The 14,516-nt window shown below is 34.2% G+C and overlaps 1 protein-coding gene across 2 annotated transcripts in view; it reads right to left on the bottom strand.

The window, feature by feature from the left end:
- LOC133607946 (15-hydroxyprostaglandin dehydrogenase [NAD(+)]-like) overlaps positions 1-14,516 on the bottom strand; it is a 31,743-nt gene that overhangs the window by 6,700 nt on the left and 10,527 nt on the right. The window contains exons 3-6 of one of the 2 annotated variants that reach the window (XM_061963018.2): positions 6,650-6,756; positions 6,467-6,563; positions 2,354-2,430; positions 2,122-2,279 (exon numbers count right to left, since the gene is read on the bottom strand). In XM_061963018.2, coding sequence (XP_061819002.1) covers positions 2,122-2,279; positions 2,354-2,430; positions 6,467-6,563; positions 6,650-6,756 — 439 coding nt within the window. The remainder of the gene's footprint in view (positions 1-2,121; positions 2,280-2,353; positions 2,431-6,466; positions 6,564-6,649; positions 6,757-14,516) is intronic. The other variant, XM_061963019.1, reaches the window with a different exon arrangement.

Here is a 14,516-nt window from a genome sequence, read left to right on the forward strand (position 1 = left end):
GCATCTAATAGGGAGTCAAATACTAGAGTCCGTGAACATTGCTCCAAAGTCAGGATTTTTTGTGTGGATTTAATGTGCATAATAACTTGAAGTAAATAATGAAGATTAAAAACCAATTGCAAACAAAATAAAACAAAATTAACTAAAAGCTTACCTTTTTTATATTTGCATAGTATGTATATATTATTAATGTTGTAAATACAAATATTTATATATCTAGAAAGGCTGGTCCTAAAGAGGTAGGCATTTTTCGGAGGTCTCAAGAAGGTAAGAAATACAAGAATGTGTGTGTGTGTGTGTGTGTGTGTGTGTGTGTGTGTGTGTGTGTGTGTGTGTGTGTGTGTGTGTGTGTGTGTGTGTGTGTAACCGAAATCATGGCCCCAATACGGTAAACCATTGTATCTAATAGAGAGCCAAATACTAGAGTCCGTGAACATTGCTCCAAAGTCAGGATTTTTGGTTGATTTAATGTGCATAACAACTTGAAGTAAATAATGAAGATTAAAAACCAATTGCAAACAAAACAAAACTAAATTAACTAAAAGCTTACCTTTTTTATATTTGCATAGTATGTATATATTATTAATGTTGTAAATACAAATCTTTATATATCTAGAAAGTGTGGTCCTAAAGAGGTAGGCATTTTTCGGAGGTCTCAAGAAGGTAAGAAATACAAGAGTGTGTGTCTCTGTGTGTGTGTGTGTGTGTGTGTGTGTGTGTGTGTGTGTGTGTGTGTGTGTGTGTGTGTGTGTGTGTGTGTGTGTGTGCGTGCGTTTAACCGAAATCATGGTCCCAATACGGTAAACCATTGCATCTAATAGAGAGCCAAATGCTAGAGTCCGTGAACATTGCTCCAAAGTCAGGATTTTTTTGTGGATTTAATGTGCATGATAACTTGAAGTAAATAATGAAGATTAAAAACTAATTGCAAACAAAACAAAACAAATGTTACTAAAAGCTTACTTTTTTTTATATTTGCATAGTATGTACATATTATTAATGTTGTAAATACAAATCTTTATATATCTAGAAAGGCTGGTCCTAAAGAGGTAGGCATTTTTCGGAGGTCTCAAGAAGGTAACAGATACAAGAATGTGTGTGTGTGTGTGTGTGTGTGTGTGTGTGTGTGTGTGTGTGTGTGTGTGTGTGTGTGTGTGTGTGTGTGTGTGTGTCTGTGTGTGTGTGCGTGCGTGTAACCGAAATCATGGTCCCAATACGGTAAACCATTGCATCTAATAGAGAGCCAAATGCTAGAGTCCGTGAACATTGCTCCAAAGTCAGGATTTTTTTGTGGATTTAATGTGCATGATAACTTGAAGTAAATAATGAAGATTAAAAACTAATTGCAAACAAAACAAAACAAATGTTACTAAAAGCTGACTTTTTTTTATATTTGCATAGTATGTACATATTATTAATGTTGTAAATACAAATCTTTATATATCTAGAAAGGCTGGTCCTAAAGAGGTAGGCATTTTTCGGAGGTCTCAAGAAGGTAACAGATACAAGAATGTGTGTGTGTGTGTGTGTGTGTGTGTGTGTGTGTGTGTGTGTGTGTGTGTGTGTGTGTGTGTGTGTGTGTGTGTGTGTGTCTGTGTGTGTGTGCGTGCGTGTAACCGAAATCATGGTCCCAATACGGTAAACCATTGCATCTAATAGAGAGCCAAATGCTAGAGTCCGTGAACATTGCTCCAAAGTCAGGATTTTTTTGTTGATTTAATGTGCATAATAACTTGAAGTAAATAATGAAGATTAAAAACCAATTGCAAACCAAAAAAAACAAAATTAACTAAAAGCTTACTTTTTTTTATATTTGCATAGTATGTATATATTATTAATGTTGTGAATATAAATCTTTATATATCTAGAAAGGCTGGTCCTAAAGACGTAGGCATTTTTCGGAGGTCTCAAGAAGGTAAGAAATACAAGAATGTGTGTGTGTGTGTGTGTGTGTGTGTGTGTGTGTGTGTGTGTGTGTGTGTGTGTGTGTGTGTGTGTGTGTGTTTTCTTTTCTTTTTTCCCTTTGAAATAGTTGTCGAGCACTTTGTGCGTGAAACAATGTTTCATGGATTTGTGAGAACTGTTTGTTACTTTTACTTCCTGGGTTGGTCAAACACTCGCCTCAGCACACCCAGCTTGTCGACCACTTCCCGCGTGGGTCCCTCCAGTTGGCAGAACGGACCCATCTTGGCCTGCAGCCCGGAGAAGATGTCGGTCTGGACCAAGGCGGGGCAAAGGGCGTTGAAGCGCACGCCGTAGCCCAACCTGGCGGAGATATCCTGGCGACACAGCAGTTTTATCACCATGGTTACACTTCCACTCGGCCCAGGCGTGGGGGACGTTCGGCGCTCACCGCCATGGCTCGTGTGAAGACGTTGACGGCGCTCTTGGTGGCGCTGTAGACGGGCAGGCCTGGCAGAGGTTTGAACGCTGCAGGGCGAGAGAGAACATTGAAGAACTCTTCCTCTTCTGTCCTTTAGGGGGCAGTAAAGAGCAGTAGCGACCTGGCAAGTCACTGCTTGGTTGAAGCGTCAAAACGACCAAATATGGGCGTAGTTCCTACCTCCGGGCCGCACTTGTGCACTATCTTATAAGGAGAATGAGACATAGTAAACGTTTTGTCAACTGTTTTTCTCCATCGTTGCTGTGCTAGAACCCAGGTTAATACTGCCATGCTTTTATTTTGAAGCTCACTTTGCGCCGCACAGGAAGTCACTGTGTGCACTTGTGAAACTAGATCTCCAGCCATTTGCGGACCGTAAGCTAATTTTTTTAACAGTCCACCGCACAATTGTTAGCGTTAGAATATTAGCATGTTAGCTTTTTTGCTAATTTTGCAGGTATACACCTCAGCATCAAATATTTTGTTTCTTGACGAACGCTACCTGTTAGCATGCTAACGTTTTATTTTTATTTTTTTAGCTAGTTTTGTATGTATACACCTCAGTCATATTTTGGTACTTGATGCATGCTAACGTAAGTAAGGTGTTTTGTTTTTTTTTAGCTAGTTTTGTATGTACACACCTTAGTCATATTTTGGCACTTGATGCATGCTAACGTAAGTAAGCTGGTTTTTTGTTTGTTTTTGTTTTTTAGCTAATTGTGTATGTATACACCTAAGTCATATTTTGGTACTTGATGCATGCTAACGTAAGTAATCTGGCTTTTTATTTATTTTATTTTTTTTAATCTAATTTTGTATGTATACACTTCAGTCATATTTTGGCACTTGATGCATGCTAACGTAAGTAAGCTGTAATTTGTATTTTTTTATTTTATTTTTTTAGCTAGTTTTGTATGTATACACCTTAGTCATATTTTGGCACTTTATGCATGCTAACGTAAGTAAGCTGTTTTTTTGTTTGTTTTTGTTTTTTAGCTAATTTTGTATGTATACACCTCAGTCATATTTTGGTACTTGATGCATGCTAACGTAAGTAAGCTGGGTTTTTTTTTTTTTTTTTTTTTTTAGCTAGTTTTGTATGTATACACCTTAGTCATATTTTGGGACTTGATGCATGCTAACGTAAGTAAGCTGTTTTTTGTTGTTGGTTTTTTTTAGCTAGTTTTGTATGTATACACCTCAGTCATATTTTGGCACTTGATGCATGCTAAAGCAAGTAAGCTGTTTTTTTTGGTTGTTTTTGTTGTTTAGCTAGTTTTGTATGTATACACCTCAGTCATATTTTGGTACTTGATGCATGCTAACGTAAGTAATCTGTTTTTTTGGGGGGGTTTTTTAGCTAGTTTTGTATGTATACATCTCAGTCGTATTTTAAGACTTGATGCATGCTTACGTAAGTGAGCTGGCTTTTTATTTTATTTAATTTTTTATCTAATTTTGTATGTAAACACCTCAGTCATATTTTGGTACTTGATGCATGCTAACGTAAGTAATCTCTTTTTTTTTTTTGTTTTAGCTAGTTTTGTATGTATACACCTCAGTCGTATTTTGGTACTTGATGCATGCTAATGTAAGTAAGCTGTTTTTGTTGTTGTTTTTGTTGTTTAGCTAGTTTTGTATGTATACACCTCAGTCATATTTTGGTACTTGATGCATGCTAACGTAAGTAATCTGTCTTTTTATTTTATTTTATTTTTTATCTAATTTTGTATGTATACACCTCAGTCATATTTTGGTACATGATGCATGTTAACGTAAGTAAGCTGGTTTTTGTTTTTGTTTTTGTTTTTTTAGCTAGTTTTGTATGTATACACCTTAGTCATATTTTGGTACTTGATGCATGCTAACGTAAGTAAGATGGCTTTATTCTTTTAGCTAATTTTGTATGTATACACTTCAGTAATATTTTGGTACTCGAGATGTCCGATAATGGCTTTTTTGCCGATATCCAATATTCCGATATTGTCCAACTCTTAATTACCGATTAAGTGGATATAGTAATAATAATTATATGAATAATGGATATAGTAATACTAATTATATGAATAGTTGATATCATAATAATAATTATATGAATAGTTGATATAGTAATAATAATAATATGAATAGTTGATATCATAATAATAATAATATGAATAGTTGATATAGTAATAATAATAATATGAATAATGGATATAGTAATAATAATAATGTGAATAGTGGATATAGTAATAATAATTATATGAATAGTTGATATAGTAATAATAATTATATGAATAGTGGACATAGTAATAATAATTATATGAATAGTTGATATAGTAATAATAATAATATGAATAGTGGATAAAGTAATAATAATTATATGAATAGTTGATATAGTAATAATAATAATATGAATAGTTGATATAGTAATAATAATAATATGAATAGTGGATAAAGTAATAATATGAATATGAATAATTGATATAGTAATAATAATTATATGAATAGTGGATAAAGTAATAATAATTATATGAATAGTTGATATAGTAATAATAATTATATGAATAGTGGATAAAGTAATAATAATAATATGAATAGTTGATATAGTAATAATAATTATATGAATAGTGGATAAAGTAATAATAATTATATGAATAGTTGATATAGTAATAATAATAATATGAATAGTTGATATAGTAATAATAATTATATGAATAGTGGATAAAGTAATAATAATTATATGAATAGTGGATAAAGTAATAATAATTATATGAATAGTTGATATAGTAATAATAATAATATGAATAGTGGATATAGTAATAATAATTATATGAATAATGGATATAGTAATAATAATTATATGAATAGTTGATATAGTAATAATAATAATATGAATAGTTGATATAGTAATAATAATTATATGAATAGTGGATAAAGTAATAATAATTATATGAATAGTTGATATAGTAATAATAATTATATGAATAGTGGATAAAGTAATAATAATTATATGAATAGTTGATACAGTAATAATAATTATGTGAATAGTGGATATAGTAATAATAATAATATGAATAGTGGATAAAGTAATAATAATAATATGAATAATTGATATAGTAATAATAATTATATGAATAGTGGATAAAGTAATAATAATTATATGAATAGTTGATATAGTAATAATAATTATATGAATAGTGGATAAAGTAATAATAATAATATGAATAGTTGAAATAGTAATAATAATTATATGAATAGTGGATAAAGTAATAATAATTATATGAATAGTTGATATAGTAATAATAATTATATGAATAGTGGATAAAGTAATAATAATTATATGAATAGTGGATAAAGTAATAATAATTATATGAATAGTTGATATAGTAATAATAATAATATGAATAGTTGATATAGTAATAATAATAATATGAATAGTGGATATAGTAATAATAATTATATGAATAGTGGATAAAGTAATAATAATTATATGAATAGTTGATATAGTAATAATAATGATATGAATAGTGGATAAAGTAATAATAATTATATGAATAGTTGATATAGTAATAATAATAATATGAATAGTGGATATAGTAATAATAATTATATGAATAATGGATATAGTAATAATAATTATATGAATAGTTGATATAGTAATAATAATAATATGAATAGTTCATATAGTAATAATAATTATATGAATAGTGGATAAAGTAATAATAATTATATGAATAGTTGATACAGTAATAATAATTATGTGAATAGTTGATATAGTAATAATAATTATATGAATAGTGGATAAAGTAATAATAATAATGTGAATAGTTGATATAGTAATAATAACTATATGAATAGTGGATAAAGTAATAATAATTATATGAATAGTTGATATAGTAATAATAATTATATGAATAGTGGATAAAGTAATAATAATTATATGAATAGTTGATATAGTAATAATAATAATATGAATAGTGGATAAAGTAATAATAATTATATGAATAGTGGATAAAGTAATAATAATTATATGAATAGTTGATATAGTAATAATAATAATATGAATAGTGGATATAGTAATAATAATAATAAGTAGTTGACCTGCCATGGATGAAATGTTGACAATGACACCTCCCTGTCCTCCAGCCATCTTGTTCATGTGCTGCAGTGCCAGGTAAGTTCCTCTGATCACTGCCACCTGCAGGGTGGGAGCAGGACTTGTTGCGTTCCAACAAGATGAAGATGAAGATGAAGATGAAGTCAACGCGTCAGAAAGAATCTTACCAAGTTGATGGCCACAGTCTTCTCAAAGTCGTCCTCGTTTAGAACACCTGCGTTGTTGCAGAGGACGTCCATCCTGCCAAACTTCTTCATGGTCGTCTCCAGGGCAGCTGGCAGCACACATGGCAACTTTAGAGTAGTCAGTGTGCAGCACTCACATATGACGACATTTAGTGGGAGTCAACTTCAGAGTAGTCAGTGTGCAGCACTCACATATGACGACATTTAGTGGGAGTCAACTTTAGAGTAGTCAGTGTGCAGCACTCACATATGACGACATTTAGTGGGAGTCAACTTTAGAGTAGTCAGTGTGCAGCACTCACATATGATGACATTTAGTGGGAGTCAACTTTAGAGTAGTCAGTGTGCAGCACTCACATATGATGACATTTAGTGGGAGTCAACTTTAGAGTAGTCAGTGTGCAGCACTCACATATGATGACATTTAGTGGGAGTCAACTTCAGAGTAGTCAGTGTGCAGCACTCACATATGATGACATTTAGTGGGAGTCAACTTTAGAGTAGTCAGTGTGCAGCACTCACATATGACGACATTTAGTGGGAGTCAACTTTAGAGTAGTCAGTGTGCAGCACTCACATATGACGACATTTAGTGGGAGTCAACTTTAGAGTAGTCAGTGTGCAGCACTCACATATGACGACATTTACTATGAGTGACACTGCCTTCTTCCTCTTGGACAGGAAGTGAATGCAAATATATATTTATATATTTATATAGCACCTTTTCTGTAGAGACTCAAAGCACTTTACATAGTGAACCCCATTATCTACATCCTATAATCATTATGATTATTATGATTACTATGATTATGATTATTTTGATTATTATGATTATTATTATTATTATTATTATTACCGGTATCATTATGATTATTTTTGATCATTATGATTATTATGATTATGATGATTATGACTATTATTATAGATTATGATGATTGTGTGTGTGGCACAGGTGTGTGAAGTGTCTTGCCCAAGGACACAACGGCATGGCGGAAGCAGGAATCGAACCTGAAACCTTCAAGTTGCTGGGACCAACTGAGCCACACTGACGCTTTTTTCTTTCTTTCTTCCCACTTTCTTCTTTTTTTCCTTCCTTCCTTCCCACTTACCCTCCTTTCTTCCTTTCTTTTGCCTTCCTTTCTTGCCTTCTTCCTTCTTATCTTCTTTCTTTCTTTCCTTCCTCCCTTCCTTGCTATCTCCTCTCCTTCCTTCTTTTTATTTCCTACTTTCCTTACTTCCTTCCATTCTTCCTTTTCTTTGAGGGTGTCCTTGATGTGTCCATCCCTCCCTCCTTCCTTCCTTCCTTCCTTCCTTCCTTCATTCACTCCTTCCTTTCTTCCTTCCCTCATTCCTTGTTTCCCTCCTTCCATATTGCACACCATAGAAGACAACAATGCTGTGCTATTGTTTCAAAGTCATGGATCTGATTTACTCACAATGTCCACAAGATGGCAGCAAAGTTCAGAGACTGCCCGGTATTTAAGAATAATTTGAAGGCACTCTAGTAGATTTCTGCCCCGGGCCTTTCCGTGTAGTTGTGACTGGTGTTAGGTACTATTTATAATGTGTGTTTTTGAAGCAGGTACTATTTATAGTGTGTGTTTCAGGAAGCAGGTACTATTTAGTGTTTATTTCAGGAAGCAGGTACTATTTATAGTAAGTTTCGGGGAGCAGGTACTATCAGGTACTATTTATAGTGTTTACTTCAGGAAGCAGATACTAGCTGGTACTATTTATATTGTTTATTTCAATAGGCAGGTACTAACAGGTACTATTTATAGTGTGTTTCAGGGAGCATGTACTATTTATAGTGTTCAAATCAGGAAGTAGGTACTAGTTGGTACTATTTATAGTGTTTATTTCAGGAAGCAGGTACTATTTAGTGTTTATTTCAGGAAGCAGGTACTATTTATAGTGTTTACTTCAGGAAGCAGACACTAGCTGGTACTATTTATATTGTTTACTTCAGTAGGCAGGTACTATTTAGTGTTTATTTCAGGAAGCAGGTACTATTTATAGTGTTTACTTCAGGAAGCAGATACTAGCTGGTACTATTTATATTGTTTACTTCAGTAGGCAGGTACTAACAGGTGCTATTCATAGTGTGTTTCAGGGAGCATGTACTATTTATAGTGTTCAAATCAGGAAGAAGGTACTAGTTGGTACTATTTATAGTGTTTATTTCAGGAAGCAGGTACTATTTAGTGTTTATTTCAGGAAGCAGGTACTATTTATAGTGTTTACTTCAGGAAGCAGATACTAGCTGGTACTATTTATATTGTTTACTTCAGTAGGCAGGTACTAACAGGTGCTATTTATAGTGTGTTTCAGGGAGCATGTACTATTTATAGTGTTCAAATCAGGAGGAAGGTACTAGTTGGTACTATTTATAGTGTTTATTTCAGGAAGCAGGTACTATTTAGTGTTTATTTCAGGAAGCAGGTACTATTTATAGTGTTTACTTCAGGAAGCAGATACTAGCTGGTACTATTTATATTGTTTACTTCAGTAGGCAGGTACTAACAGGTACTATTTATAGTGTGTTTCAGGGAGCATGTACTATTTACAGTGTTCAAATCAGGAAGAAGGTACTAGTTGGTACTATTTATAGTGTTTATTTCAGGAAGCAGGTACTATTTAGTGTTTATTTCAGGAAGCAGGTACTATTTATAGTGAGTTTCGGGGAGCAGGTACTATCAGGTACTATTTATAGTGTTTACTTCAGGAAGCAGATACTAGTTGGTACTATTTATATTGTTTATTTCAGTAGGCAGGTACTAACAGGTACTATTTATAGTGTGTTTCAGGGAGCAGGTACTATTTATAGTGTTCAAATCAGGAAGAAGGTACTAGTTGGTACTATTTATAGTGTTTATTTCAGGAAGCAGGTACTATTTATAGTGTTTATTTCAGGAAGCAGGTACTATTTATAGTGAGTTTCGGGGAGCAGGTACTATCAGGTACTATTTATAGTGTTTACTTCAGGAAGCAGATGCTAGTTGGTACTATTTATATTGTTTATTTCAGTAGGCAGGTACTAACAGGTACTATTTATAGTGTGTTTCAGGGAGCAGGTACTATTTATAGTGTTCAAATCAGGAAGAAGGTACTAGTTGGTACTATTTATAGTGTTTATTTCAGGAAGCAGGTACTATTTATAGTGTTTATTTTAGGAAGCTGGTACTATTTATTTGTTTATTTCAGTAGGCAGGTACTAACAGGTACTATTTATAGTGTGTTTCAGGGAGCAGGTACTATTTATAGTGTTCAAATCAGGAAGAAGGTACTAGCTGGTACTATTTATAGTGTTTATTTCAGGAAGCAGGTACTATTTATAGTGTTTATTTTAGGAAGCAGGTACTATTCATAATGTTTATTCAGGAAGCCGCTACAAGCTGGTACTATTTATAATGTGTTTTAGGTAACAGGTACTATTTATAATGTGTGTTTTAGGAAGCGGGTACTAGCAGATACTATTAAACATGTGTTTTTTAGGCAGCAGGTACTTGCAGATACTCTTTATAGTGTGTGTTTTAGGGAGAAGGTACTAGCAGATACTATGGATAATGTGTGTTTTATGGAACAGGTACTAGCAGATACTATTTATAATGTGTGTTTCGGGGAGCATGTACAAGCAGATACTATTTATAGTGTATGTTTTAGGGAGCAGGTACTATTTATAATGGTGTGCTTTAGGGAGCAGGTACTAGTTATAATGTGTTTTGGGGAGCAGGTACTATTTATAGTATGTGTTTTAGGGAGCAGGTACTAGCTGATACTATTCATAATGTGGGTTTTAGGGTGCAGGTACTAGCAGATGCTTTCATAATGTGTGTTTCAGGGAGCAGGTACTAGTAGGTACTATTTATGTGTGTTTCAAGGAGCAGTTACTAGCAGATACTATTTACAGTGTGTTTTAAGGAGCAGATACGAGCTGATACTATTTATAATGTGTGTTTTAGTGGGCAGATATGAGCAGGTACTATTTATAATGTGTGTTTTAGGGAACAGGTACTAGCAGGTACTATTTATAATGTGTGTTTTAGTGGGCAGATATGAGGAGGTACTATTTATAATGTGTATTTTAGGGATCAGGTACTAGCAGGTACTATTTATAATGTGTGTTTTAGGGAGCAGGGACGACCAGATTATATTTATAATGTGTTTTAGGGAGCAGGTACTAGCTGATACTATTCATAATGTGGGTTCCAGGGCGCATGTACTAGCAGATACTTTCATAGTGTGTGTTTCAGGGAGCAGGTACTAGCAGGTACTATGTATAATGTGTGTTTCAGGGAGCAGATACTATTTATGTGTGTTTTAGGGAGCAGTTACTAGCAGGCACTATTTATAATGTGTGTTTTAGGGAGCAGGTACTACCTGATAACTATTTATAATGTGTGTTTTAGGGAGCAGGTACTAGCTGACACTATTTATAATATGTGTTTCAGGTAGCAGGTACTAGTAGGTACTATGTATGTGTGTTTCAAGGAGCAGTTACTAGCAGATACTATTTATAGTGTGTTTTAAGAAGCTGATACTATTTATAATATGTGTTTTAGGGAGCAGGTACTAGCTGATACTATTTATAATGTGTGTTTTAGAGAGTCGGTACTAGCAGGTACTATTGATACTGTGTTTTAGGGAGCAGGTACGAGCTGATACTATTCATAATGTGGGTTTCAGGGCGCAGGTACTAGCAGACATTTTCATAATATGTGTTTCAGGGAGCAGGTACTAGCAGGTACTATGTACAATGTGTGTTTCGGGGAGCAGGTACTAGCAGGTACTATTCATGTGTGGTTTAGGGGGCAGTTACTAGCAGGTACTATTTATAATGTGTGTTTTAGGGAGAAGGTACTAGCTGATACTATTTATAATATGTGTTTCAGGGAGCAGGTACTAGTAGGTACTATTTATGTGTGTTACAAGGAGCAGTTACTAGCAGGTACTATTTATAGTGTGTTTTAAGGAGCAAGCAGTAGCTGATACTATTTATAATGTGTGTTTTAGGGGGCAGATACGAGCAGGTACTATTTATAATGTGTGTTTCAGGGAGCAGGTACTAGCAGGTACTATTTATAATGTGTGTTTCAGGGAGCAGTTACTAGCAGGTACTATTTATAATGTGTGTTTCAGGGAGCAGTTACTAGCAGGTACTATTTATAATGTGTTTTAAGGAGCAGGTAGTAGCTGATACTATTTATAATGTGTGTTTTAGGGGGCAGATACGAGCAGGTACTATTTATAATGTGTGTTTCAGGGAGCAGTTACTAGCAAGTACTATTTATAATGTGTGTTTCAGGCAGCAGGTACTTGCAGATACTCTTTATAGTGCGTGTTTTAGGGAGAAGGTACTAGCAGATACTATTTATAATGTGTGTTTTATGGAACAGGTACTAGCAGATACTAGTTATAATGTGTGTTTCAGGGAGCATGTACAAGCAGATACTATTTATAGTGTATGTTTTAGGGAGCAGGTACTTGCAGATACTATTAATAGTGTGTTTTCGGGAGCAGGTACTAGTTATAATGTGTTTTGGAGAGCAGGTGCGATTTAAAGTATGTTTTAGGGAGCAGGTACTAGCTGACACTATTCATAATGTGTACTTAAGGGAGCAGGTACTAGCAGGTACTATTTATGTGTGTTTTCGGGAGCAGTTACTATTTATAATGTGTGTTTTAGGGAGCAGGTACTACCTGATACTATTTATAATGTGTGTCTGAGGGAGAAGGTACTATCTGATACTAAGTATAATATGTGTTTCAGGGAGCAGGTACTAGTAGGTACTATTTATGTGTGTTTCAAGGAGCAGTTACTAGCAGATACTATTTATAGTGTGTTTTAATCAATCAACTTTATTTATAAAGCACATTAAAAATTTAGAGCAGGTAGTAGCTGATACTATTTATAATGTGTGTTTTAGGGAGCAGGTACTAGCTGATACTATTTATAATATGTGTTTTAGGGAGCAGGTACTAGCTGATACTATTTATAATATGTGTTTTAGGGAGCAGGTACTAGCTGATACTATTTATAATGTGTGTTTTAGGGAGTCGGTACTAGCAGGTACTATTGATACTGTGTTTTAGGGAGCAGGTACGAGCTGATACTATTCATAATGTGGGGCGCAGGTACTAGCAGGTACTATTTATGTGTGGTTTAGGGAGCAGTTACTAGCAGGCACTATTTATAATGTGTGTTTTAGGGAGAAGGTACTAGCTGGTACTATTTATAATATGTGTTTCAGGGAGCAGGTACTAGTAGGTACTATTTATGTGTGTTACAATGAGCAGTTACTAGCAGGTACTATTTATAGTGTGTTTTAAGGAGCAAGTAGTAGCTGATACTATTTATAATGTGTGTTTTAGGAGGCAGATACGAGCAGGTACTATTTATAATGTGTGTTTTAGGAGGCAGATACGAGCAGGTACTATTTATAATGTGTGTTTTAGGAGGCAGATACGAGCAGGTACTATTTATAATGTGTGTTTCAGGGAGCAGTTACTAGTAGGTACTAATTATAATGCGTGTTTCAGGGAGCAGTTACTAGCAGGTACTATTTATAATGTGTGTTTCAGGGAGCAGTTACTAACAGGTACTATTTATAATGTGTGTTTCAGGGAGCAGTTACAAGCAGGTACTATTTATAATGTGTGTTTCAGGGAGCTGATACTAGCAGGTACTATTTATAATGTGTGTTTCAGGGAGCAGTTACTAGCAGGTACTATTTATAATGTGTGTTTTAGGGGGCAGATACGAGCAGGTACTATTTATAATGTGTGTTTCAGGGAGCAGTTACTAGCAGGTACTATTTATAATGTGTGTTTTAGGGAGCAGTTACTAGCAGGTACTATTTATAATGTGTGTTTCAGGGAGCAGTTACTAGCAGGTACTATTTATAATGTGTGTTTCAGGGAGCAGTTACGAGCAGGTACTATTTATAATGTGTGTTTCAGGGAGCAGTTACTAGCAGGTACTATTTATAATGTGTGTTTCAGGGAGCAGTTACTAGCAGGTACTATTTATAATGTGTGTTTCAGGGAGAAGTTACTAGCAGGTACTATTTATAATATGTGTTTCAGGGAGCAGTTACTAGCAGGTACTATTCATAATGTGTGTTTCAGGGAGCAGTTACTAGCAGGTACTATTTATAATATGTGTTTCAGGGAGCAGTTACTAGCAGGTACTATTCATAATGTGTGTTTCAGGGAGCAGTTACAAGCAGGTACTCTTTATAATGTGTGTTTCAGGGAGCAGTTACTAACAGGTACTAATTATAATGTGTGTTTCAGGGAGCAGTTACTAGCAGGTACTATATATAATGTGTGTTTCAGGGAGCAGTTACTAGCAGGTACTAATTATAATGTGTGTTTCAGGGAGCAGTTACTAGCAGGTACTAATTATAATGTGTGTTTCAGGGAGCAGTTACTAGCAGGTACTATTCATAATGTGTGTTTCAGGGAGCAGTTACTAGCAGGTACTATTCATAATGTGTGTTTCAGGGAGCAGTTACTAGCAGGTACTATATATAATGTGTGTTTCAGGACAACTTACAAGACCAAATAAAAAGTATTATTGTTGTTTTGGAATAAAAGTGAAATAGTTTGGGTCAAGTTGACCAAAGTTGATATTTGAGGAGCATGACAAAGTTTCCCACAGCAGAGAAAGAAGAACAAATGTGGTGACTCACAGCACAAACTGGTTGTGGGTTTCATTCCTCAGGCAAGAATTAGCAAGGCAGGTTTGAACAAGAGAAGTGCTTTGAGTCACTGCAGGTTTAAAAAGTCATGCATCTTCAGTCAAAGTCTCAAGAAGATTTATATTTGAATATAAACAGGAAGTCGG

Source organism: Nerophis lumbriciformis, linkage group LG09 (assembly GCF_033978685.3).
Source record: "Nerophis lumbriciformis linkage group LG09, RoL_Nlum_v2.1, whole genome shotgun sequence".
Classification (NCBI taxonomy): domain Eukaryota; kingdom Metazoa; phylum Chordata; class Actinopteri; order Syngnathiformes; family Syngnathidae; genus Nerophis; species Nerophis lumbriciformis.